Raw genomic sequence first — 23,949 nt, 5'->3', positions numbered from 1 at the left:
AAGAAAGGATGTGTGGACGGGCAGGGGTAGAGAATTTACAATATAATAGAATGTGCACACTAATTCTCAAGCCGAAACTCCTGAGTGCTTCATAAAGGGTGGTGAATTTTTATTAAATGTGAATTCATTTCATAGCTTTGGAGAAGAGATGAATATTCTCTCTCTCTCTCTCTTTTTTTTCCACAATGTGAATCTAAAAAGTCAGTGTGAATACTCAGGCCCAAAGTGACTATAACAACAGTAGCAGTATCACATGCAAGCAAACCATTTTGGAGAGGAAAATTAGTTTAAATGTATAACTCTGGAAGAGAGAACTTTATAGAGTTGAATGACAAAGTGAAGTCAGCTGCTCCAGATACAACTCATTCCAGTCAAACCTTTCATTCAAAGGAAATACCCTATACCTTTAGGTAGCTCAATTTTTACATAGAAACACTTTATTTATCATGATAATTTTTTTTCAGGAGTGCTAAGTCATCTCTGCTAGAATGTCAAATGCAGTATACTATATGTGACAGAAAGAGCACTGAATTTGAAGTCTGGGGTGCTAGGTTCAAATGCCAGCTTTACCCTTACTAGTTTTTATGAGTATGGACCATTCATTTAACTGTGCCTCAGTGTAAAATGAGGATAACAATACTTGTACCACCCACCTGACAGGAATTATAGAATCTAAGAATCTAGGTGACACAGTAGCTAAAAAGAGACTTGGAATAAATAAGACCTGAGTTCAAATTCTGTTTCAGACACTAGGTGTGTAACACTGGGCAAGTCATTTGATATCTCTCAGTCTCAGTTTCCCCATCTGTAAAATGAGGATGATAATAATAATAACTACTTCACTTGATCTTTGTGAAGATCAAATGAACTAACATGACAGCACCATACAAATTCCAGCTATTATTATTAATAAAATCATGGATTGGGACAGCTAAGTGGCTCAGTGGATAGAGCACCAGCCCTGGAGTCAGGAGGCCCTGAGTTCAAATTTGACCTCAGACACTTACTAGCTAGCTGTGTAACCCTGGGCAAGTCACTTAACCCCTATTGCCTCCAAAATAATAATAATAATAATATCATGGATTCTTAGCTAGAAAGGACCTTAAAACTCGCAGCCTCATCTCATCAATAAGAAAGATGAAGCCCCAAGAGGCTATGACTCACCTAAGGCCACATAGGAAATAAGTAGCAGATTCCCTATTAAAAATCCCATCCTCTCAGACTCCAAAATATAGCACACTTTCCATTGTATCATACATATAAAGAAAGTGCTTTACAATCATTAAGGTGTTGAATAAATGTTTGGTATAAACTGTTGAGTCTCTGGAGAGTGTTTACATATTTACCCTAGTATTCAACTATATAAGAATATTTCCCTAAGTTTAGCTTGGGTCTGGAGTCAGAAGCCTCAAGTTCAAATCCTGACTCTAATGCTTAATACCTCTGTGATCCTGAATAAGCAATTTAAACCTCCCTATAAATCAGTCAGCCTCTGAGATCCTTTGCAACTCAAGATCTAAAATCCCATAATCCTATTGCTTTATTATGCATACATAAGCTGTTGGAGGAAGAAGTCTGAATTCTATTTACTGAAATGTTATTTACGCATTCTGTTGTTCAACATACTTTTTGGAAACCTCAAAAACATGTGCAATCTGGCATAAAATATTTGTTTGTGTGGAAACTGTCACAGAAATAGAAATAAGTAGCACCTTAGCCAAAGAATACACTGGTGAGAAAGAAAATTTGATTATTTTAAGAAAAAATAATAAAAGTTCGTATATTGCCAATTTTACAAAAATCAAGACAGAACTTAGTTATTTCTTTTAGTGAGAGTCAGAAGTAGGTGGCACAGTGAATAGAGTGCTGGACATAGAATCAAGAAGACCTGAGTTCACACTCAGCCCCCACATTTAATAACTGTGTGATTCTAGGCAAGGTACTTAACTACTGCTGGACTCATTTTCCTCATTTGTAAAACTGATAAAATGAGATCATATTAGTAAATTTTTGCAAATCTTAAAGTGCTTTCTAGATGCTAATTATTATTATACCTATTCTTATAGTCCTGAATATGCATCAATAAAGTGATAGCTATTCTATAGTTAGGGGCAGTTAGGTGGCTCAGTGGCTAGAATGCCAGGCCTGGAGTCAGGAAGACCAGAGTTCAAATCTGGTCTCAGACATTTATAAGCTGTGTGACCCTGGACAAGTCACAACCCTTTCTGCCTCAGTTCCTCATCTGTAAATGAGCTGGAGAAGGAAACAGCCAACCACTCCAGTATCTTTGCCAAGAAAATCCAAAATGGAGTCATAGAGAGTCAGACACAGCTGAAACACTGAACAACAACTCTGCTGTTGGGAAAAGGTCCTTTTGTCTACTCTACATCCAAAAATAACCTAAGACTATATAAACTGGGCCACCAACCAATTACATGACTAATAAAAAGAGGGATAAATTGACACTTCAGAGATAAATCTGATTTTATTTCATCTACATTTTTGATAATTCAATTCAGTAAATGAATGAATAATTTGCTTGTCATCCTTTGTATACATATTGTCCCACAGTCAATAGAGCATTCACCTTGAATTAATTTTCCTGTAATGGTTTCAGTTTGGCATGATATTATTCATTTGGTCTTTCTTATGACTGAAAACCAGTAGAAGGCAGAAGAGTAATTTTTCATGACTGACTGCCCTACATAGAGATAGAGTCCACAATCTTAGCCTCATTAGGATTATAGTCATAGAAGCAACAAATCCAGAATTTCAAAGGGAGTCCAACAGCAACCTGAAGTTTGAATCCCCTCAAGCGACATCCCAGCAAGTGGTCATCTGACCCCTGCTTGAACACTTTACAAAAAGTCTTTCACAAACTTTATCCTCATTTGATCCTCACAATAGTTCTGTGCTGTAATCAGGACAATTGAGTTTACCACTCCAGCTTATTTAGAAAACAAGTCACATAAGCTGTCGTGTTCCTTTTAATTACGATCAACAAACTTGGTCAAATGGAAGAGCTGATGCCAAGTGGCATGTTCTCCTTCGGAGTCCTACAACTGATAATGCATCCCAGGGAAACAGATTGTGCTTTCCTTTCTTAAGGTCAACAAAAAGCTTTTTTTGCCCTGGAAATAAAGTCTAAGAATAAGTGATCAATATGTAGTTGATCGAGTTCATTACTTTCTTTTCAAATCCAAGGAAGAGGAGATTCCAGAAATTAGAGAGGCACCTTTCTTAAAAGTTACAACAGCTTAGAACAAAGAAATGCATTTGTGCCACGTTTAAGAAAAAAAACATAGTTTGTTTGGTTTGGGGTTGTTGCAGTTTGATTTTTTGTTTGTTTTTGGCTCAAATCAGAACCAAGTTTATGTTTAGAGGGCACTCTAAGTGTAGTAGAAAGTGTATAAACACAGGATACTTGTCATATGTCTGTCATAATCTTGATATGGTCATTTGTTCTCTAAATTTATAAAATCTACTATGTACAAAGCTTTCTCATTAATGTAATTCAGATAATACAATAAACTAATGATGCTCTGAAGGCAAAAAAGGTGTTACTACTAAACACTTTTAGCCATTTTCTATTAATATTATTTGTATAAAGGATGACTGATCTTGAGTAAGTACATATGAGGGCCCCATCTTCTGAAAGAAATGACTACTTAGGGCATATGTTAGCATGTCATATATCTATGATTTTATATCCCACACCCATGAAGATGGCAACAAATATATAACTTGGCAGATGAGTCTTAGAAATGCCCAAGGCACCAAGAGGTTGAGAGGCTTGCTCGTGATCTTCTAGGTAGTATTAGGTGGTGTTTTAACTTAGGTAGGATTCCTAATTACAAAATCCAGCAATCTATCCACTATGCCACAATGCCTCTCTACTTACAGAATCAGATTGACTCAATGATCTGTAATTGTAACTAACAGTATTTGAACATTTCCAGGGGTGATAGCAGGGGTGAAAAGAGGATTGATTCTTAGAAGAGTTCTGGAAGACGAAAGTTCACTGAAATTCTTAAAATCTTACCCTGCTAACATACCACTTCCTCTAAGAATCTTTCCCAGGGCATTTCTTTTATAGAAATTAAATTTTAAAAAATATCTCAGCTTAAAACTTCCTAAATTTGTACTGTAAAATTCCTTGTTTTCTTTCTATTGAAGTGGGGGGGGGAGAGGAATAGATTTTTTTTTTTAAATTTAGGATGCAAAAGAATGGAGAATCGTCTTCTAACCATAAATGAGAAAGGTCACAATTAAATTTATTTTATGTATTTTAAATTCTTAATTCAACCCAACAAATATTTAAAGTATGTAAGTAATGCATTGTGCTAGAGCTGAGGATGAAAAACAATGTAGCCCTTGCCTCTAATTATCTTGTCCACTCACAGTTGTAAGGATATAGCTTTTAGGACAAACAATGTTTCAACATGAGAACAAATACCCTATGCTTAACACTCCAAACAACTTTCCTACCAACTTCTCATAACAACTTTGCATTAGATTGTAAACACCTTGTGAGGGGGAACTGTATCATTCTCTGTACTTGTCAGTAAGTCAGTAAACATTTATTAAACCAAGTGCCAGGCACTAAGCTAAGTACTAAGCATAAGTGCCTGGGAAGTGGGAGGTGTTTAATAAATACTTGTTGATTGAGTCATTGATTCATAGCACCTTCTGGATCCCTCACTTATAATCATCAGTTTAGAATCATGGATTTAGAGCCAGCCTAGACCTTAGAGGTCGTCTTAGACAAATTCTCCTCTCACAGATGAGGAAATTAGTGTCCATAGCCATACAGTTACCTGCCCAAGGTCACAGACGTAGTGAGTAGCAGAGCCAAGAATCTAACCCAGGTTTTCTGATCCTAAATCCAGCATTCATTTATTCCACCACATTGTGCTGCTTCCCACTTGGTATGTACAACAATCAATCAACAAACATCTTAACTCTTGTGCCAGGCATCTGGAGCTAGAATACAAATATATATGCCTTATCTCTCCTAATAGATTCTAAATTCCTGGAATTTAGGTGGTTTACTTTTCTATTAAACAGCATTTTGTATACTTTTGCATTTATATTCATCTATACAACATTTCTTACTCTCCCTACTAGTTTAATAACTTATGTATTCAGTTTCATTGTTTGGAACATACTTTCTTCATAACAAATCTGTAAGCTAGGGAGTATCATATACTTTTGCAGATGAGGAAACTGAGGCTCCATGAGGTTAAAGAATTTGCCTATACAGAAACTGAGTCACCTAGTTTCTTAAATCAACTTAATAAAATGATTTGTTCTGTAAAACTTTGACTCAATCAAAAGGCAGCACCCAAGGACCTAGAAGGCCACATGTGGCCTTGAGGTCGAAGTTTTTCCATCCCTGGTAGACTAAGATCTTACATCATATACCAAGATAAAGTCAAAATGGCTGCATGATTTAGACATAAAGGGTGATACAATAAGCAAATTAGGAGAGCATGGAATAGTTTACTGGTCAGATCTATGGAGAAGGGAAAAATTTAGGACCAAATAAGATATAAAGAACATTAGGATATTCAAAATGGCTAATTATGATTATATTAAATTAAAAAGGTTTTGGACAAACAAAACCAAAGCAATCAAAATAAAACGGAAAGAAGAAAACTGGGGCAAAAAAAAATTTACACCAAGTTTCTCTGATAAAGGCCTAATTTCTCAAATACATAGAGAACTGAGTCAAATTTATAAGAATATAAGTCATTCTCTATTTGACAAAAGGTCAAAGGATATAAACAGGCAGTTATCAGGATAAGAAATCAAAGTTATGCATGGTCATATGAAAAAAATGCTCTAAATTACTATTGATTAGAGAAGTGCATATTAACACAACTGAGGTGTTACCTCACACCTATCAGATTGGCTAATATGACAGAAAAAGATAATGATAAATGTTGGAAGAGATATGGGAAAACTGAAACAATAATGCACTGTTGGTGGAATTGTGAATTGATCCAACTATTCCGGAGAACAATTTGGAACTATGCCCAAAGGGCAATCAAATTGTGCATAGTCTTTGACCAAGTAACACCACTACTAGGTCTGTATTCCAAAAAGATTTTTTTTAAAAGAAAAGGACCTATTTTTACAAAAATATTTACAGCAGCTCTTTTTGTGGTGGCTAAAAATTGGAAGTTCAGGGGACACTCATCAATTGGGGAATGGCTGAACAAGTTGTGGTATATGATTGTAATGGAATATAATTGTGCTACATTAAATGATAAGAAGGTTGATTTAAAAAAAAAAAAACCTGGAAAGACTTACATGAACTGATGCAGAGGAAAGCAAGCAGAACCAGGAGAACATCATACACAATAACAGCAATATTTTACAATGAACAACTATTAATGACTTAGCTATTCTCAGCAATACAATCCAAGACAAATCCAAAGGACTAATGATGAAAAATGTTCTCCCTCTCCAGAAAAAAAACTGATAGTCTGATTACAGACTGAAGCATACTTTTTCACTTTCTTTTTGTTGTTGTTGTTGTTCAAGTTTTCTTCCACAAAATGACTAATATGGAAATGTGTTTTACATGATTGTACATGTATAACCTATATGAGATTGCTTAATACTACATCAGGGAGAGGGAAGGGGAGGGAGGGACAAAATTTGGAACTCAAAACAAAAAAAAGTGAATGTTCAAAAATGTTTTTTACATGTAAATGGGGAAAAATATAATTTTTTTTTTAAAAAAAGAGAATTTGCCTGTAATCACACAGCTGGTGAGGGTCATAGTCAGATTTTTTTGACTTCACACCCAAGGTTCTTTCTACCTCACACTGGAGGATAAAGACCAAGGTATTCATTTTTGTAGCTTTCCCAGCACTAAGCATAGCTTGTTGTTCACGTAGTTGATGTGAATGAATGAATGGATGGAACAATAGAGCACTTCTATTCTAGGTCTCCTTGCAGAAAGTCTCCTGTGAAACTGTGACTCTACCACACTGACTGAAAACAAATCAAAACCTCTTTAAGTTCAATTTCTTTTCTGTAAAATAGGGATAAAAACACCTGCTGTTCCTACTCATCTAGTTGCAGTGATAATCAAAACAGAATCAGAACAAGGGTCATACAAATGTAAGCTTTTATCATCATGATGATCCTCAGTCACTATTATTCATTATTAAAACTGTTAACAGGTTAAGTTAAATGACTATAATCATCTAGAATTTTGCCACTTCAAGAATCATCCTCCATGAGGGTGGATAGGGAGAAAATTTGGAACCCAAAATTTTAAAAACAAAAGATAAAAAAAAAATTGTTTTCACATGCAACTGAGAAATAAGATATACAGGAAATGGGGTATAGAAATCTATCCTGCCCTACAGGAAAATTGAGGAAGAAGGGATAAGAGAAGGGGGGGAGAGATAGAAGGGAGGACAGATTAGGGGTATTCAGAATGCATGCCATTTTGGGGTGGGGGAAGGGATGAGATGGGAAGAAAATTTGGAACTCAAAATCTTGTGGAAATGAACGTTGCAAACTAAAAGTAAATAAATAAATTTAAATATATATATATACACATATATAAAATCATCCTCCAACAAAGTAGTAAAGGAAGGCACAATTATTGGTCTATTGCTTTTAAAGTATCTCTAACTTGGTTATTCTGAAAGAATTGTCACTTGAGAAGGAGCCATAAGAAAAGGAAATAAATAGTATAATCCCAAAATAGAAATCACTCTTACCCCTACCACTTAAGAAAAAGTTCAAAACCATTCACCCACTGTTGGGCTCTTTCTGAATGCTACTTTCATAGCATCACAACCACACATTATTTGGATACAAAAAAAAAAGTCATGAAATAATTTTTTTAAAACTCTTTAAAATGAGTTTGTAATGGCAATGAATAAAACTAAAAGAAAAATCATGCCCTCCTTATTATTCTTTCCCAGACAAGAGTACAATTACATTTTCTTTTTCAAGGAAACACAGCTGTAAAATAACTTTAATAAAGAGGCAGGTATTAGTTCTCTGTTACAATAAAAGGACCTTAAAAAGAAAAACCAGTCAAATTCAGCCAAAACATCTCTAGAAAATAACTTACATCTATATAGTGTTTAAGAGTTTATACAGTATTTTCACTCCAACAGCCCTGTGAAGTCATCATCCCCTTTTCACAGTTGAGAAAACAGATTCTGGGATTTTATCCCAGGAGATAAAAGTGACTTGTCCAAGGTCACACACCTACCACACAGCTGTTCAAAACTGATCTTCTAATTTTAAGTCTTATGCTCTTTCCATGATAGCATACTTTCCTCTTCCTGGAAAATATAGGCAGGTATTTTTGATGACCAAGTATGTTTATGAACTCCTGGAGAGCAGATACCCCATCTAATTTAGATATTTATCTCCCCCAATACCCAGCAGAATATTTAGTCCGTAAGTTTAGTGAATTCTCTATGTTGATTATTTCCAATTTATCCTGTATATAGCTTGTTTGTACTTAATTGTTCATATTTTGTCTCCCTCAGCAGATTCTGAGATCCTTGAGGACAGGGACTGTCTTTTATCTTTTATCTTTTTTCTTTTGTAGCTATCCCCTGGCTGACCTAATACATATTTGTTGAATTAATGAATGACTAGTAATAATATTAATGTTGATCTCAGCAATAGGACTACAGTAGAAGTACTGAGTAGACCTTTTACATACAAGGTTATACTATTAACTCCGAGTTGGTATGTGCAGCACGCATTTGGAGTTGTTTGACCTGTTATGTTAATGGCTTTTCACTGATTCATCCCTAATCCCTTGCCCAGCCAAGGGTGTACATTTATGAATTAGATAGCTGACAAAAGTTAAGAGTGTTGTCTATGGTCATAGAACAGGAAACAATAACTAACCCACATGGGGATATTACAGACAATAAAATAACTTATCTGTACACAGTGCTTGAGGATTATAAAGTATTTTTATCTATTATCTCACTTGAGCCTAATAACAACACTGAGAGGTAGACTTAGCAAATTTTATCCATCCCATTTTACAGGTGAAGAAACTGAAACTCAGAGAGATTAAAAATAAGTTGCCCTAGAGCATACAGCTAGTTTAATGGCAAAACCTTCTTCAAGTTCATGTCTCTTCATTTGCAATCCAGACCTCTTTTCTGTACTGTATACCAGGAGGTCTCTTCATTGTAGGCACCACACAACTACCTACTGAATGACTCTTGAAGCAGTCATGCCTTCAATGCTCTGAACTATTTCTGTGGGCAATCCCCACTTACACAGAGAAGGAAGGTGACCTCTTTAACTCTGTAAAAATTATTCAGTCTGCAGGAAATCAGAAAACATTTTAAGGGGGGTGAGTATTGCTTTACTCACCATCAGAGGAACTCCTCTTGGAAGGATCAGACAGACTGTGAAAGTGAGCAACTGCCACCTGGCTCCTACCAGTCCCTCCAAGAAACCAGGTGGCTTTTGCTTAGCTCTTCATCTTGTTTAAAAATCATTTTTGGCATGCCATGGAAAAAGTATATACCACACAGCAAGTTCTGCAAAATGAAGATGCTCTTCTTTCTAAAGGGTACATATGATTGGTAGCTTCAGAACTGTAAAGCTGCAGCTTATGGGAATGTAAATCATCATGTAATCTGACCCCTTCATTTTGCAGGTGAAGAGACTGAGGCCCAGCAAAGTTACTGACTTGTGCCTAAAGTCACAAAGCTAGTCAAGGGTAAATTCGGAACTGGAACTCTGGTCTCTGGCATGTCAGTCCAATGCTCTATTTCACTCCCATAACTGATGGAGCCAACAACCAGAATTGGTCAACTTAAAAAACATCCTCATTTCATCATGAATAACCTTTTTTAATCACACTCAAAAGGCAGAATTATATTATACTCAGAAATGTAGCTTGATTCTTATCTTTCATAATTTTCCAATTTTGGACAATTCAGGTCCATAACAAAACATAGATTGTTGTGACAGAAAGGTGTTCATCACTTAAACATTATAGGCTGTCCTATTGTCCAGGTAAGAGAATTTACATTTCCAATCCATTTTGAGAAAAAAAAATATATATATACATATGCATATGTATACACATACTATTTATTATAAAAGAAAATGGAGACTATAGGTTATATTTGTGAAATGTTAACACACGTATATAAAAGGCACAAATGTTTTCTCCATAGACACACATGTATCACTAGAGATAAAAAAAAAAGTCCCATAGTAAAAGTATTAGATTTTCACAGGTATCAAAGACTGAACACTTCAGGTTGTAAAGGCTCAATTAATTTCAGTTGGTGACGAAACAGAGTGACAGCTGGACCAAAAATTGCAAAACTTTGATAACCACAAAATACCCTTCCCTGGTGTTCATAAGAACTACAGAAAACACACACATTTATCAAGGGTAAAAGGGAGGAGGAGGAGGAGGAGAAGCCTTGAAGCACTAACAGCCACAAATAGTTCTCTCCATGGTGAAGAAAGAAGCTCTGCATGCTGGAGTATCCTAGCAAATTTTTCTCGGCACTCCAAAAAATCCTAACAGATGGATGGTGAACAACTAAGCAACCACAAGCCAAACGCTTGAAAAATAATAAAAAAATATTATTAGCCCTCAAAGGTTTGCAGTATAAATGACAAAGGGAAGCAATAATTCTGGCAAGAAACACTCATCTTTCCTCTCTCCCCCTTCCTCTGCCACCTTTTCCCACTCAGCCTCCAAATCACAACTATCACCACACAAATCTGAGTGGTTTTGCTGCAGCTTGAAATACTTGACTGATAATATCCTGTTTGCCACTCTAGGAAACCCCAGAGTGGTTTATCAGACCCTACACATAGCTGTAAAGAAAAGAAAGTAGGAGAGCTAATCGATACTAGCAACCCAGCTGTGACCTGGCACATAAAGAAATAAAGAAAATGAATCCCATCGATAATCTCTATAATTTAACACTTGGAAGAAAGCAACATCTGGGATCAACTCCAAATGGGACGGGGTTGCCCTGAATGGGTCTTGGCTTCTTGCACTAATTGTTAAACCCGGTGCAATGAGATGTTACTGAGATGATACCCTCTTCCTCGGGCTCAGAAACAAAGACAAACTCTTTGGCTTCTACCTAAACGTGGAAAAAATATAAAAGAGACCAAGCAAAAGGAGAAAGCTAGAAAGAATGACTGTCAAACACACTCCAAACACACCTAGAAGAAACTATTGTCTTGCTAACCACTCAACACAGCAGAATGCAGAATGAAGGCTTTTAATAGGTCAAGCAAAAGACGAGATGACTTTGTTTTAGCACTTCACAAAGTCAGTTCAGAGGGCTCCACGGTCCTTCCCCAAGGCAAAATTGGGGTGAGGGGAAGAGGGTCCCCAGTGAAAATGACTCCCACATACAGCACTTTGATCTTTCTTTTTTAATTGCAGGAAACGAATGAGAGAGGAAGAAAGCAGATTTTCCACAGTATCTCCATCTACAGATATCTGCCCTTTTCAAAAACACTGCCTGGCGGCAGTAGATGGCAGATAAGAAATAAGGGACGAGATAAATTCTATAAATGTTCTGATCTCAGTGAGACCTTTAGGGCTGTGGTTAGCCCATTTTTATTTCAGTACCTTCACTGGAAGCCCCATTTCTTTATTTTTTTTAAAAAGCAAACCCTAAAAACCCAGAATGAGTGGAGGGGGATGGGGAGGAGGAAAGAACCCAGCTTAATTCAAACAAGAACGGGAACTCTAGTCCGTATTAAATGGGAGGAGGGAAAGGAAGGGAGAATCCAGTGTTCATCAGTCAACATTAATGTCCTTTGTTGTTCACCTTTGCTTAGAGGAGCGAGTGTTAGACTGTTTGCCTTTTTCTCAAAACGGCAAAGTCAGACAGGTCCTTCCTTAAAACGTGCCCTCCTGCCTCGGTCTGACCCACGGCTATCCCTCGCTCACTCCCCAGAATTGAAAATGCACTTTCCAGCTGTCCCCCCACCAAAAAACCCCACCCCACTCTCCGCTCCCCGCAATGACCCCAGGATCGGACCGGACACAGTAGCCAGAAGTAGAAGCATAACCAAGTCCTCGTTCCTTTTCAAATGACAAGGAAAGGGAGCAATTCAACTGAAATTCACAGAGAAACTCTCCCACCCCCACAAACATTTAGCACGAAATACAAACAAAAATATGCGGGGGATGGGGAGAAGAAGGGCGTTAGGGAAGGAAATCAAGCGGGCTCAGTCTTCTGTCAGAATTGCTCCTTTGTAGAATATTGCACATTTTGCACTCTTGGGATGTTGATGCGAGCCAGAAGGAAGGGTTTGCCTTCCCTTTCTGGTTTTGTTGGTGTCGGTTTTTTTTTTCCCTCCCCTTCCTCTCTTCTCTGTCCCCAACCCTCCTCCCGGGAAATCTCTGCAGCTGATTGTCGTTTCGGATCCTGGGGTTGGGGGGGGGGGGGACCGAGAAGGGAGGACTAGGAAAGAGGCTCGCCCTTTCCCTTGCAACTTGACACACACATGCACCTATCTCCACTTCCAAACTCCGAAGACGGAGATGAGAGTAGGCAAAGCAGAACTGAGGGATTCGTTCCCTTTGCATCGACCGGCTGATCGCTAGCCAGCGGATCTGGCAGGGGAGGGCAGGGAAGGAGAGGGAGGGTGCGCGGGGTTTCGTTGGGGCGGGTGCGAGCCCCCAATCCAGCGAGTTGGGGGGGGCGGGGATGTGTGTGTCTCTCCCCGCTTTAAGATGATCTGCATAGCACAGCACCGTATCAGGGCAAAAGAGGGAAGCAAACGGAGGACTATATTATTCCACAACTATCCATTTCCAGTCTCACCTAAATACAGGGAGCAAATAACGAGAGCAGAAAAGAGGAAAAAGAGGAATATTGCAGGCACAGGAAAGAGAATGAAAGTTCGCCCGGAGAAAGACTCACCTACGCCGTATTTCTCGTGCTCTGTAGGTATCCACATGGCTAAAGGAAGATTCTGTTGTCCCTCTCTATTTCTCCTCTTTTTATTTTTTCCCTCCCACACCTCCTCTCAGGAGCTCAAAACAATAAACCAGAAGCCAGAGTAGCAGCAGTAGCAATAGGACTAAAAGCAGCTCAGCACTCTCAGTCCTTGAGCAAGAGGGAAAAGGGTCAGGACTGGAGTCTTCCCAAGCACTGACACTGCGCGGGCTATGCTGCCTACTGATGCTAAGGCTGCTTAGGCTGCTGTAGCCGGGGTTGCTGCCGCCGCTAAGGCTGCTGCCGCTGCTGCACCTCTTCGCAGCTTCCTCAGACGCGCTCCCGGGGATTCAGACGCGCAGGCATTGTTCTGATTCACTGAACTAAGCGAACACGCCGGGGCACTCTCGGGCGCACCGCCCCCACTGCCTTCCTCCACTCCACTCCCCCCTCTTCCCTCCTCCCTCCTCTGTACCTCCAGATGCATGATGGGCATTGTAGTTCTCCACCTCACTCCAGAGAAGGGACCGGGCACTCTAGCGATTGGGGTGGGGCTTATAGAGGTCCCTCCCACTCTCCCTTGTTCTGTTCTGCTGAATAAGAGCCGTTTGTGGCTACGTCTGGGACTGGAGGGAAGGTTGAAGTTGGGGGTGGGGTGAGGTGTAAATTCGCTCCTAGGTTCTGATTAGAACTAGACACCCAGCCCCTCAGTTCTCTTCCCCCACCCCACCCCACCCCCAGCGGAATGGATTCTCCTGAGACTAAGGGGGTTGCAGTTGGAGAAGATGGTGCTGGCAGCAGCAGCAACAGCAAATTCAGTGAGGCAGGTGAGTTTGGTGGCCCCCTTTAAGCAGGGTCCTTGGTGCCAGCAGCTTTAGTTTGTTTGTTTGTTTTTTTCTGCCCTGCATTCCAGTCGTCCCTGCTGCAACACAAATCCTTAGGTCAAACTGACTTCCAGAAAGAGCTTGCCAGACAGCCTTTAAGGCTGAGCTTTCTGTAGCCACGTGTGCCCTGGGAATGGCGCTGTGAACTGGGGGAGGGCAGGAGGCGGAGGAGCATATTTGGCAGCTGTTTGCCCAAGAGTGGGTGGAGAAAGGAGGAGGAAATGCCACCTCCCCTCCCCGAGCTGTTAGGGAACCCTCTCTTGGTTCTTCCCTTCCGGTTTTGAAGTAGCGCCCTTCATGCACTCCAGCCCATTCAATCGCTTTGGGTCGGTTTGGATTGATATTGGGGCGTGTGTTTATGACATTGGAAATTAGCAAGGCTCTCCACCTCCCTTTCCTCAGCCTTGGCTCTTTTTGTGCTTTGTTGGGCACCGAGAAACTTGTTTTATTTGCGTCTTGCGTCTTCCAGGTATGAAATGTTCGTTCCTGGACGTTTGTGTAGCGATCTCTTGCAGTTTTCTTCCGCAGTGGGGGAGGTTTGTGTCCGATGAGTTCTCTCGGTTCTCAGCCAACGGACCCTTGAGAGTAGAATGTTGCCGCTGGGAGTCTTGTCAGAGATCCAAGGACTTGAAGGAAAGAGGAAGAGAGAATTTGCACTCAGCTTCAGAGGCGATTCAGAGGGCTCTGGACTTTTCAGTGACACTCTCTTGGGTTGTGTTTTGGCAATCCCGGTTAACTTTTACCAGGCTATGACTTTGCGTTCCCTGGAAGACTTGTGTATCATGTCGGTAATCAGAAACTAAACTTTGAGGGAGGAACACCCTGCATGAGAAGCTAAACTGGGGGAGGAGCCTCTTGAACGAGAAACTAAATTTGGGGGAGGAGCCTCCAGGATGAGTCTTTTCGGGGATCAGAGGGGTAGAATTATAAGGAACATCAGAGACCATTTTAATCCAGCCTCCTCATTTTACTGGTGAGGAAACAACCACAAAAAGGGGGGGGGGGGTTAAATTGCTTTCCTGAGGGTACACAGGTAGTAAGTGTCCTCTCCAGTTCTGCCCTCTGCTCACCAATTCCCAGATTGCTTTTCTACTTCCCGGATTCTTCCTCCTTTCTCCTGGACAAAAGGAGAGCCTCCAGGCAAAGAATGCAGACAGCTGTAATAGTAACTTGCCAGTTGCTATTTCAGGGGAGGAGGAAAAAAAAAAGGTTTTGTTTTGTTTTGTTTTGTTTTGCCCTGGCTAAGGTTTGGAACATCTCTGCTGGAGTTTTTGTTGTTTTTTTTTTCCTTTTTTTTTCTTTAACAGTTAATAACCTTGTGGTCAAAAACTGAGTTCATCTCATCGCCACAAAGTTGAAGTGCTGTTACCAGCCACTTCTATTATCAAAATTCCCTAACGCTGAAATTATTTTTTAAAAGTAGCTCTGTCAGTGTTATATATCTTAAACTGACTGCTGAGTCAAATGTTTATCCACCTCCACATCCTAGACAGTTAATTATTGAGTTATTTGGTATTCATTTTGGTGGACCAAGTGCTTGACCCAACTCTCATTTGGGGGAAACATATAATTAAAGTTTTCTAGATGCTAGCATTTCAAGAAGGTTATTTAAGACCCAGGGATGTCACATTTAAAATCGTCAACAAGCTGACTGTTGAAGAAAAAATGATGCCTAAACTTTCACATTTGTTCCTGCAAGAGGTTCTTAAAATGGAAATGGACCAAATGAGAAAGCTGAGTGGAAAGCTGATTTTCAGTAACTCCTGAATCAGGGTTTTTGGTTGCTTTTTGTTTTGTTTTGTTTTGTTCTAATGCTGTTAGGAATCCAAATTTAGAAATTCTTGAAGTCAGTATCAAAGGGGAAGGTGTCATCTAATGAAGGACTACCAAAAGATGGACTTGAAACCATTCCCTGAAGACAGTTTACCAAATTACAGGAAATGCCATCCTGGATCAAATCAACCCTGTTGTCTCTCTTGGAGTAGATGCAGAGATGTTAGAGAAGCTGTGGAGTGCATAGAATGCTGGACTTAGAATCAGAAAAACCTGAAAGACATTTATTCTGTGACCCTAACTAGTCATTTAACCTCTTAGCCACAGTTTCTTCATCTGTGAAATGGGAATAATAGTTACTAACTTAAAGGCTGTTGTGGGGTCAGATGAGATAATATGTGTAAACAACGCACAAACCTTATTACTGCATAAAGGTCACATTTATATTAGTTGACTTTTGTAATGTCATACCACACATTTAGCATTCTACCCCCCAAATCCCCTTTAGTAATCCATTCATAGTATTACATAAATTTTCCAGACTACGCTTCAAAACTGTAAATCACTAAAAAATTTAAAGGAGCATTGTTATCAAGCACCTTTCTATTTTTCTTCAGTGAAAACCCAGGCTAATAAATCATGCATGGTGTTTATTGCCTGTTGTGTATTATACCACTCCCATTGAATTGATATAAAACAACTTCCTTCAAAAGATGCCTTCTAATTCTAAAGGTAGCATGCCACAATGGAAAGAATACTGAATTAGCCTGGGTTTGAGTTCTGATTCCATCTCTTACTTAGCGACCTTGGATAACTTACTTAGTAAACAGTTATTTTTTTTTTGTTTTGTTTGGGTTTTTTTTGGGGGGGGGGTAGGCAATGTGGTTAAGTGACTTGCCCAGGGTCACACAGCTAGTGTTATGTGTCTGAGGCCAGATTTGAACTCAGGTCCTCCTGAATCTGGGGCCGGTGCTCTATTCACTCTGCCACCTAACTGCCCCCTTAGTAAACATTTATTAAGCACCTACTATGTGCCAGACATTATGTTAAACCCTGAGGCTACAAAGAATGGCAAAAGACTGTCCTTGCCCTTAAGGAGCTCACAATCTAATGGGGAAACAATATACAAACAACTAAGTACAAGTAAGTAAATACAGTGCAACTGCTCTGAGACTCCATTTATTTATCTATAAAATAGAGATAATACTTGCACTGTTGTGCATAAAGCACTTTTAGAACCGTGAAGAGCTATATAAATCTAGGCTAGCACTTGTAAAATTTTTTTTTAGGCCTAGCCTAATATTTTAGTATGAGGCCCATTCCATAGGAATGGAGAATTATGCTCAGTGTCTGAGGACATGTCGTTATTGCCCAGATTCCTTCTTTGATATGTTTGGTGTCTAGATTCTGGAGTAGTACAGCACTGGACTGGAGACCCACCTACCAAAGACATCTTGGGGAAACATAGACATGTCACATCTGCCCCAGGATGCCTCAGAGGTTGAGCAGCCAATCAGACAGAACGCAACAAACACTGAGGAAAGCTGGCAGAAACACCAGACAACTGCAAGTGGTGTCCTTGCAATCTTCCCCTGAGCCACTCCTGAGTATTCACTCCCTTCCACACAAAGCACATGAAATTAGCCCTCTACATCAGGTGCTTCTCCCAAACTCATTTGCAGCACAGGGCCCCGGTTTCCTCCGGTTCCTCTTCCCCTGCATTTGTTCCTAACCCCTGGAACCAGGGCAGGTGGTAGGGTGGGTCTCTCTTCACCAGCACCTCCAGTTCTATGAGAAGAAATTTAGTGAAAACTCTCGCTCTCTGAGAAGCTCTGGGACTACAAGGATCCCAGAGATTTCTCACGTCATTATTTACTACTTCATGGAGAATTTGTGAGTACAGTTCAATTCTGTACATGCCTACCATGTGTGAGATACTATGTCAGGTGCTGAGACTAGACTACTTAGTCTCTGAGATCTAAATTCTATAGATACCACACAGGCCTTGCCTTGCTCTTAAGGCGCTTAGTGAACTAGGGACTGGGTGAGGGGCACATGTACACAAATGATTATGGTACAAACAAAAATCATTGTAAGTAAGGTTTTTAGCAAGGTGCTGCAAGGATGGGGTGATTATTCTTATGATGAGGAGGTCAGGGAAGATCCCACAGGCAATAATGATGATGCTAGTAGACACTTACATAGCACTAAGTTTTACACAGGGATTTACGTTCATTCTCAGCCAATCTTGCAACAACCTTGCTAGGTAGGTGTTGATCTTATCCCTATTTTAGAGGTGAGGAAAGAAACTTAGCAAGGTTAAGTGACTTGCCCAAGGTCACACAGCCAGTGACTCAGACATTGGTATCTTCTGACCCCCAGTTTGACATTTTTTGGGTAGTGAACTGGTTGGACTTGAAAAGGGACTTATCTCAGTTTTGAATTTGCTTCCTCAGCTCTTAGTTTAGTGCCTGACACATACTAAGCTATTAATAACTGCGTGGTGATTTATTGAAGTCAGAAGACTTATCTTCCAGTCCAGCTTTTCTCACTTACATGCTAGCTATGTGATCCTGGTAAGTCCATTTTCTTCTCATAGCCCAGGTTTCATCTATGAAATGAGGGGGTTAGAGGAATGATCTCAGATCTCTCTACTAACTCTAACATTTTGTGGTTGATTACTAGGTGAGGTCATACCAATTAATCATCATCCCCTTCCCATGCATGTGGACAAGAAGGAAGTCTCCATGCCCTTTGAAATCCAGTCTGGAGCACTGAATTAAAAGGGAGGAGACATAGTCTCTCGTACCAACTTTACTACCAGGCAACTCTGTGACATAATCTTCGTTGTTGCCTCAGTTTCTCCTTTTGTAATTACAGGATAGCACCACTTGCTTTCCTCATCCACCCCATAGGAATAGATAATGGAGCCCAAATAAGGTAAGAGGTCTCCAGAGTAAGAGTGCTGTAAATCTAAGGTATTATTATGATTTTTATCTGGTGGACATGTAGGAAAAAAGTCATTTTTGTGTCTTAGAAACTTCTGTGCTGATATGGTCAGGAAAGAAAATGCCCTAATCTTTAAAAAGCATCCTAAAGGCATCATAGCACCAGCAGTGTCAATTAATACCATCCAGACTTGTTATCTTGCCACCTTCCTGAGAGCTGCGGAAGGCAAGCTTTTCAGGAAAACCAGAAAAACACTAGTCACATAAGAGGCAAAATAAATTGGTGGATTAACCAGGGGGAAAGAGAATCAATCTCTTATTTTGGTACCCTAGTTAAATGGAGATACCATTTTAGAGAGAGTAGAGCTTCACTCTACCTCAGTGAATTAGCTTTGTAAAAGAATATGTTAAGGCAGACCCGTCCTGACACACTTGTATTTGAAGGCCCTGTGTCATCGTCTTTGGGGCTATTGTCCAGGTGGGCTGGGACTTGTATGGCTGTAGTTAAGCTTTTCTAAGTATCTGTGGAGCAATATGCTATCAGAAAGCTACTTGTTGTAGAGCTGAATTAAGTCAAATCTCATACCTTTAGTGCTTCTCTCCTTCGGGGGGAAGAAAACCAGCAGAAAAGGAAATCCACTCCCCTTTTTTTAATGTCTCCAACATCCTGAATTTCTAGGTTCTGCAAAATAATCTGGGAAAGGTTAGAAATGTGTTGATTGTTATGACTTCTGCTACTAGTATGTACATTCCTGGAGTTTCCAGACTGAGAGAGAAAATATTGGTGGACTCTGAAATTATCCTCCCCAAATTCTTTCTCTGGATGTCCCTCACATGCTACTCAGTCTCCAGCAAACTGAGATGAATGAACTTGGTGTGGCAAAGTACATGCCAAAGGAGATCCAGGGATGATTTGGTGGGATGAACGAAGGTGGAATGAAACTGCTCTTGTAGTGTTTGCGGTGAGATGGGAATGAAGGACAAAAAAAAAATCCTTTTCTTGTCTACCAAAAATACTGGAGCCAGGCTGAGAGAACACTTTTATAGTTGAAACAATCAGAGGCAGCTAGGTATCGTAGTGAATAGAGCTCCTGCCTTGGAGTCAGGAGAATTGAGTTCAAATGCAGCCTCAGATATTTGATACTTACTAGTTGTGTGACCCTAGGCAAGTCACTTGACCCCGATTGCCTCACCAAAAATAAAAAAAGAAGTATAGTTGAAACAATCTTATGGTGCTTTTGTTAGTCTTTTTGGTACTTGAATAACTAGTGGTGTTTGGATAGAGTGTAACTCAAAACTTAAATGACCAAATTCTTAACAAATTTCATTCTAAATCCCCCCAAAAAACATATAGCTACAGCTGGCCACCTTCTTAGTCAACAGACATTTACTTGTTGCGTGCTGCTTGTGTGCTGGGATGTACAGATGTCAGTACCTCTGGTGTGAGGGCTGCCAAGCCTTTTTCAGGGCAGTTTTCCACCTTTGGTGTCCACCTGCCACCCAACTCTCACCTGTGGCTTCAAGAAGCTGTACCATGAGCAGTGGTCACATCCTTGTAAATCCTTTCTGCAGACAGGCTAAACCAGACTTAGGGTAGCTAGCACGCCTCCAACCTACCCGTGAGTGAGGGGAGTGTCTACCCTAAGCATGTGAAGACTTCACTGACGAAGTGGGGGGGGGGATGTGAACCCTTTGTTTCAACAGGCTGTGAAGGCGGCAGAAGCAGGTGCTGTGGAGTGGTTGGAGCTTGGTTACATATGGAAGACATGGAGTCATCCACTGCATCCCAATCCATCACCAATTGTTTTGATTTTTGTCTTGCCACTGGACTTTGATGACTCTGGTAGAATGAGGCCACCGGCTTTTGTGCAACTCCACCTCACTTAAATTCAATGTATGCGGGAATCAAAAGACTTGTGTACTAGGTACTGTGCTAAGCATTGGTAATACAAATATAGGAAAAAAAAAGACAGTTCCTGCCCTCAAGGAGCTTACATTCCAATGGGAGAAGACAACACATAAAAGGTAACTGAAAAGTAGGGAGGAAGGTAAGAGAAATGAGGCCCAGGAATGAGCATGGCTGAAGGCTGTCCTGGGCACTTTCTTAAAAATGGAGGTTCCAGGAAAAACCAATTGAAGAAAGGAGAGTGGGTAACTCTCCACCCAATCACAAAGATAGAAGAATACTTGGGGGTGATAAGAACACGAGAAGATTTTCCCAAGTGTGATATTCTAGACAGGTTTCCCATCCCTCTTCTAGGCCATGAGGATGGCCAACCCTTGTGAATTAGATGAAATTTATCTTTGTCATTTTTCTACTTCTTAGAACAAGATTTCTTTATTTTTTCTTGATGCCCTTGTTATCACCTCCCTTCCCTTCCCTTGCCTGCCTGTCTGTGCCCAAGATCTAATTTTAGAGATATAATCCACATATGTGAATCCAGGCCTGCTTCTACACCGAGGGTGATCAAATCAATACAAGATGATTCTGGATGTAAGTTCAAGTTGAACCATTAACTCAACTAGGTCTCTCCTGATGTCTTTGACATTGCCTACACAGTGACACAATCATTAGCGCCTCAGAAATTTACTTGTAATTGTGGCTAGCACTCTCCTGTAATTGTCCACATGGTCACTTTAAGCCCGGGTTTTTGCTGTGTTTCTCAGTAATTGAATTGTGTTGAACTTCATATGATATTGGGGCAGGAGTGGGGGGATGTTTAATTTTTCTTTCATAGTTCCTCTTTTATGCTAAGTAACTGATCCTATTGAGAAAGAAAATGATAGAGCCACTCAGTTTATACAGTTCTGGCAAAGTTTTGTGCCATCTTCAAGTACATGATTTAGTAAGTTTCCTTCTAAGTGTAATTCAGCAGACATCTAAGAATGAGTAGGAAATTACAAAAAGAACAGGCTCTCTCACTTCTGCTGGTTTAGTCCTTAAGTGTCTGTGCTTAGTTATGCATTTAGACTCTTACCACAAAGTGATGGGTTATTTTATGCTGCAGATCCTGTATCAGACACTGTAAACTAAGCTAACCTGAAATGAATCAGTACTTAAGGCAGAGAATATAGGCTGCTTCCTCTCCAAGAATGAAATGTGCTCTCCGTTGTAGATGGAGATAACACCACTGAGCCATAGTCAGTAGGTCTCATATTTTGGATTTTTTTTTTTTCCAAGAGTGATGATAGATTTGGCTGATGAGCTCATGCACTCTCCATCAGCCCATTCATTCATACACTGCTTTCTAATCCACTTTGTGAAGAGGAGATATATTTGAAAACTTGATTGGTAGGGTTAGGAGGTAATGTTATGGCCATGGAACAGAGCAAAGTTTACTGACCCACCCCGTGTGAGATCCTCGAGAGCAGAGAATGTTTTGCCTTTCTTTGTATTCCTAGCTCTCAGCACCATGTGTGGCTCACTTGCTTAATAAATGCTTAGGACTTGATGATAACTCTAGTGGTTTGAATGCTTTAAATGACATTTAGGAGAAATCAGCTGCTACTGGATTATCCCCATAGGATGAATTTGAATCAGCCAACCAGTATCTATTAAACTCCTAGTACATACCCAATGTTGTGTGAGATACAAAAGAAATTAGAAGTCATGGTCCCTAGCCACAATGAGCTTACAATCCACCTGAAGGGACAACACATATTTGTGTTCCCTTCGATATCCTATAATGGGCATCATATGCTATAATTAGCCTGCTAGAAAGGACACAAATGTAATTCTGTGATGTATAAGTACTAGGCATACAGCTTTAAATTGTGTGAAGCAGTGTGCCACAGTGGAGAGAGAGCTAATCTCAGAATCAGCAAGAAAGACTTCAAGACCTGCCTTTGATACATTTTAACTGTGACCCCAGGCAACTGTCTAAGGCTGTCCTTTACACAGAAGGTATCTGCTTTGGTAGAGGGAATTTTCTTTTGGAGAGTTCCCTCTACTCATGAAATAAGTCTAGCGTGCACGCGAGCACACACATACACACACACACAATCTATAGTCACCTATTACTTGAAGAAATGGACAGGCTTGATCTTTTAATTATGTTCATTTTTACAAAGAAGTTCATGCTCAGCCTCATGCTTTCTCCAGGCTTGATTTTTAATTTTTCTGCAATGAAAGATGAGTCACCTTGTAATTATAGAGGCCGCACCCGTTATAAATTATTTTGAGTGTGTTTACCAAAATATGCATAGATGTTTAGTTTCTAAGACCGAACTGGTTGTTGCATATTTAACACAATGCTCTGTTAAGCAACATGTTGGTATTCAACAGTAATAGCCAATTAGAAAAGAAAATATCTTGTACTCACTGATCATGATTACATCTCTAAACTAATTAATAGTAGGAATCATTTGAGTAATAATAGAACATCAATCAGACTTCTTACTGAAAAGCACTGTAACAAAAGGCCTTCAAAATGGCTAGGGGGGAGGACAATGAAAAAAAGGAAGAGGGCCAGGGTAATTCTTGTAATCTGGTTTTTTCATAAAATTTATTTACCCTTCATTTGTGGAAACCCGCTATTAGAAGATGATGTGCTTTCAGTTCTTTTTCCAGTAGTGGTCCCTCTTATACACTACCATGGGTAACATCATGGTACACTGGACTGGGAATCATGAGACTTGGGTTCTAGGCCTGTCTAGAGCTGCTGTGACCACTGATAAGCCAGATAACTATTCTAGGCTGGTTTTCTTATCTTTATTATTTATTTATTTATTTAATTTTTGGTGAGGCAGTTGGGGTTAAGTGACTTACCCAGGGTCACATAGCTAGTAAGTGTTATGTGTCTGAAGCTGAATTTTAACTCAGGTCGTCCTGACTCCAGGGCCGGTACTCTATTCACTATGCCACCTAGCTCCCCCCCCCCCCCCCCCAGTTTCCTTATCTTTAAAATGAAGAGGTTGTACTAGAAGGTAATTCTGGTGAGAAGTGTTCTTCTGGCTGTAAAACTACCATTCTTTCTTAATTATCCATGCTGTCACAACTTTGTTTACATCAACTCCCCATCTTGATCACAGATCATAGATTTAGAGCTAGTGGACATATTAGAGGCCACTGTGGCCAAAACCCTTGTTTTACAGATGAGGAAACTGAGTCTGAGAGAGGTGAAATGACTCACCTAGGGTCACACAGCTAGTAAGTATCTGACTAGTTAAATCTGAAGGATTTCAACTTGGGTCATCCTGACTCCGAGACCAGCACCCTAAGGGCTATACCAACTAGCACCTCAAAAATAAGCTCAGTCTCTTGGAGTTTTCTTCACCTTGCTGAGTTCATAGGACTATAGGCTGTGAGCATCAAGGTTCCTCAAAGATCATCATTTTACAGTTAAGAAAACTGAGACCTAGGGAAATTAAGTGACTTACCTAAGATCGCACAGATAGCAA

The 23,949-nt window shown here is 40.0% G+C and overlaps 2 protein-coding genes across 2 annotated transcripts in view; one reads left to right on the top strand and one right to left on the bottom strand.

Moving 5' to 3' along the window:
- Nucleotides 1–13,290, bottom strand: part of DOCK4 (dedicator of cytokinesis 4) — a 525,552-nt gene extending 512,262 nt beyond the window's left edge. Inside the window, exon 1 of the mRNA XM_027838880.1 lies at nt 12,930–13,290. Coding sequence (XP_027694681.1) covers nt 12,930–12,966 — 37 coding nt within the window. The 5' untranslated portion in view covers nt 12,967–13,290. The remainder of the gene's footprint in view (nt 1–12,929) is intronic.
- Nucleotides 13,291–13,542: 252 nt separating this feature from the next.
- ZNF277 (zinc finger protein 277) overlaps nt 13,543–23,949 on the top strand; it is a 175,137-nt gene continuing 164,730 nt past the window's right edge. Inside the window, exon 1 of the mRNA XM_027838864.1 lies at nt 13,543–13,771. Within this exon, the coding sequence (XP_027694665.1) occupies nt 13,690–13,771 (82 nt within the window). The 5' untranslated portion in view covers nt 13,543–13,689. The remainder of the gene's footprint in view (nt 13,772–23,949) is intronic.

This window comes from Vombatus ursinus, unplaced genomic scaffold, assembly GCF_900497805.2.
Source record: "Vombatus ursinus unplaced genomic scaffold, bare-nosed wombat genome assembly UNPS02014830.1, whole genome shotgun sequence".
NCBI lineage: Eukaryota > Metazoa > Chordata > Mammalia > Diprotodontia > Vombatidae > Vombatus > Vombatus ursinus.
This window is presented reverse-complemented; position numbering and strand designations above follow the sequence as displayed.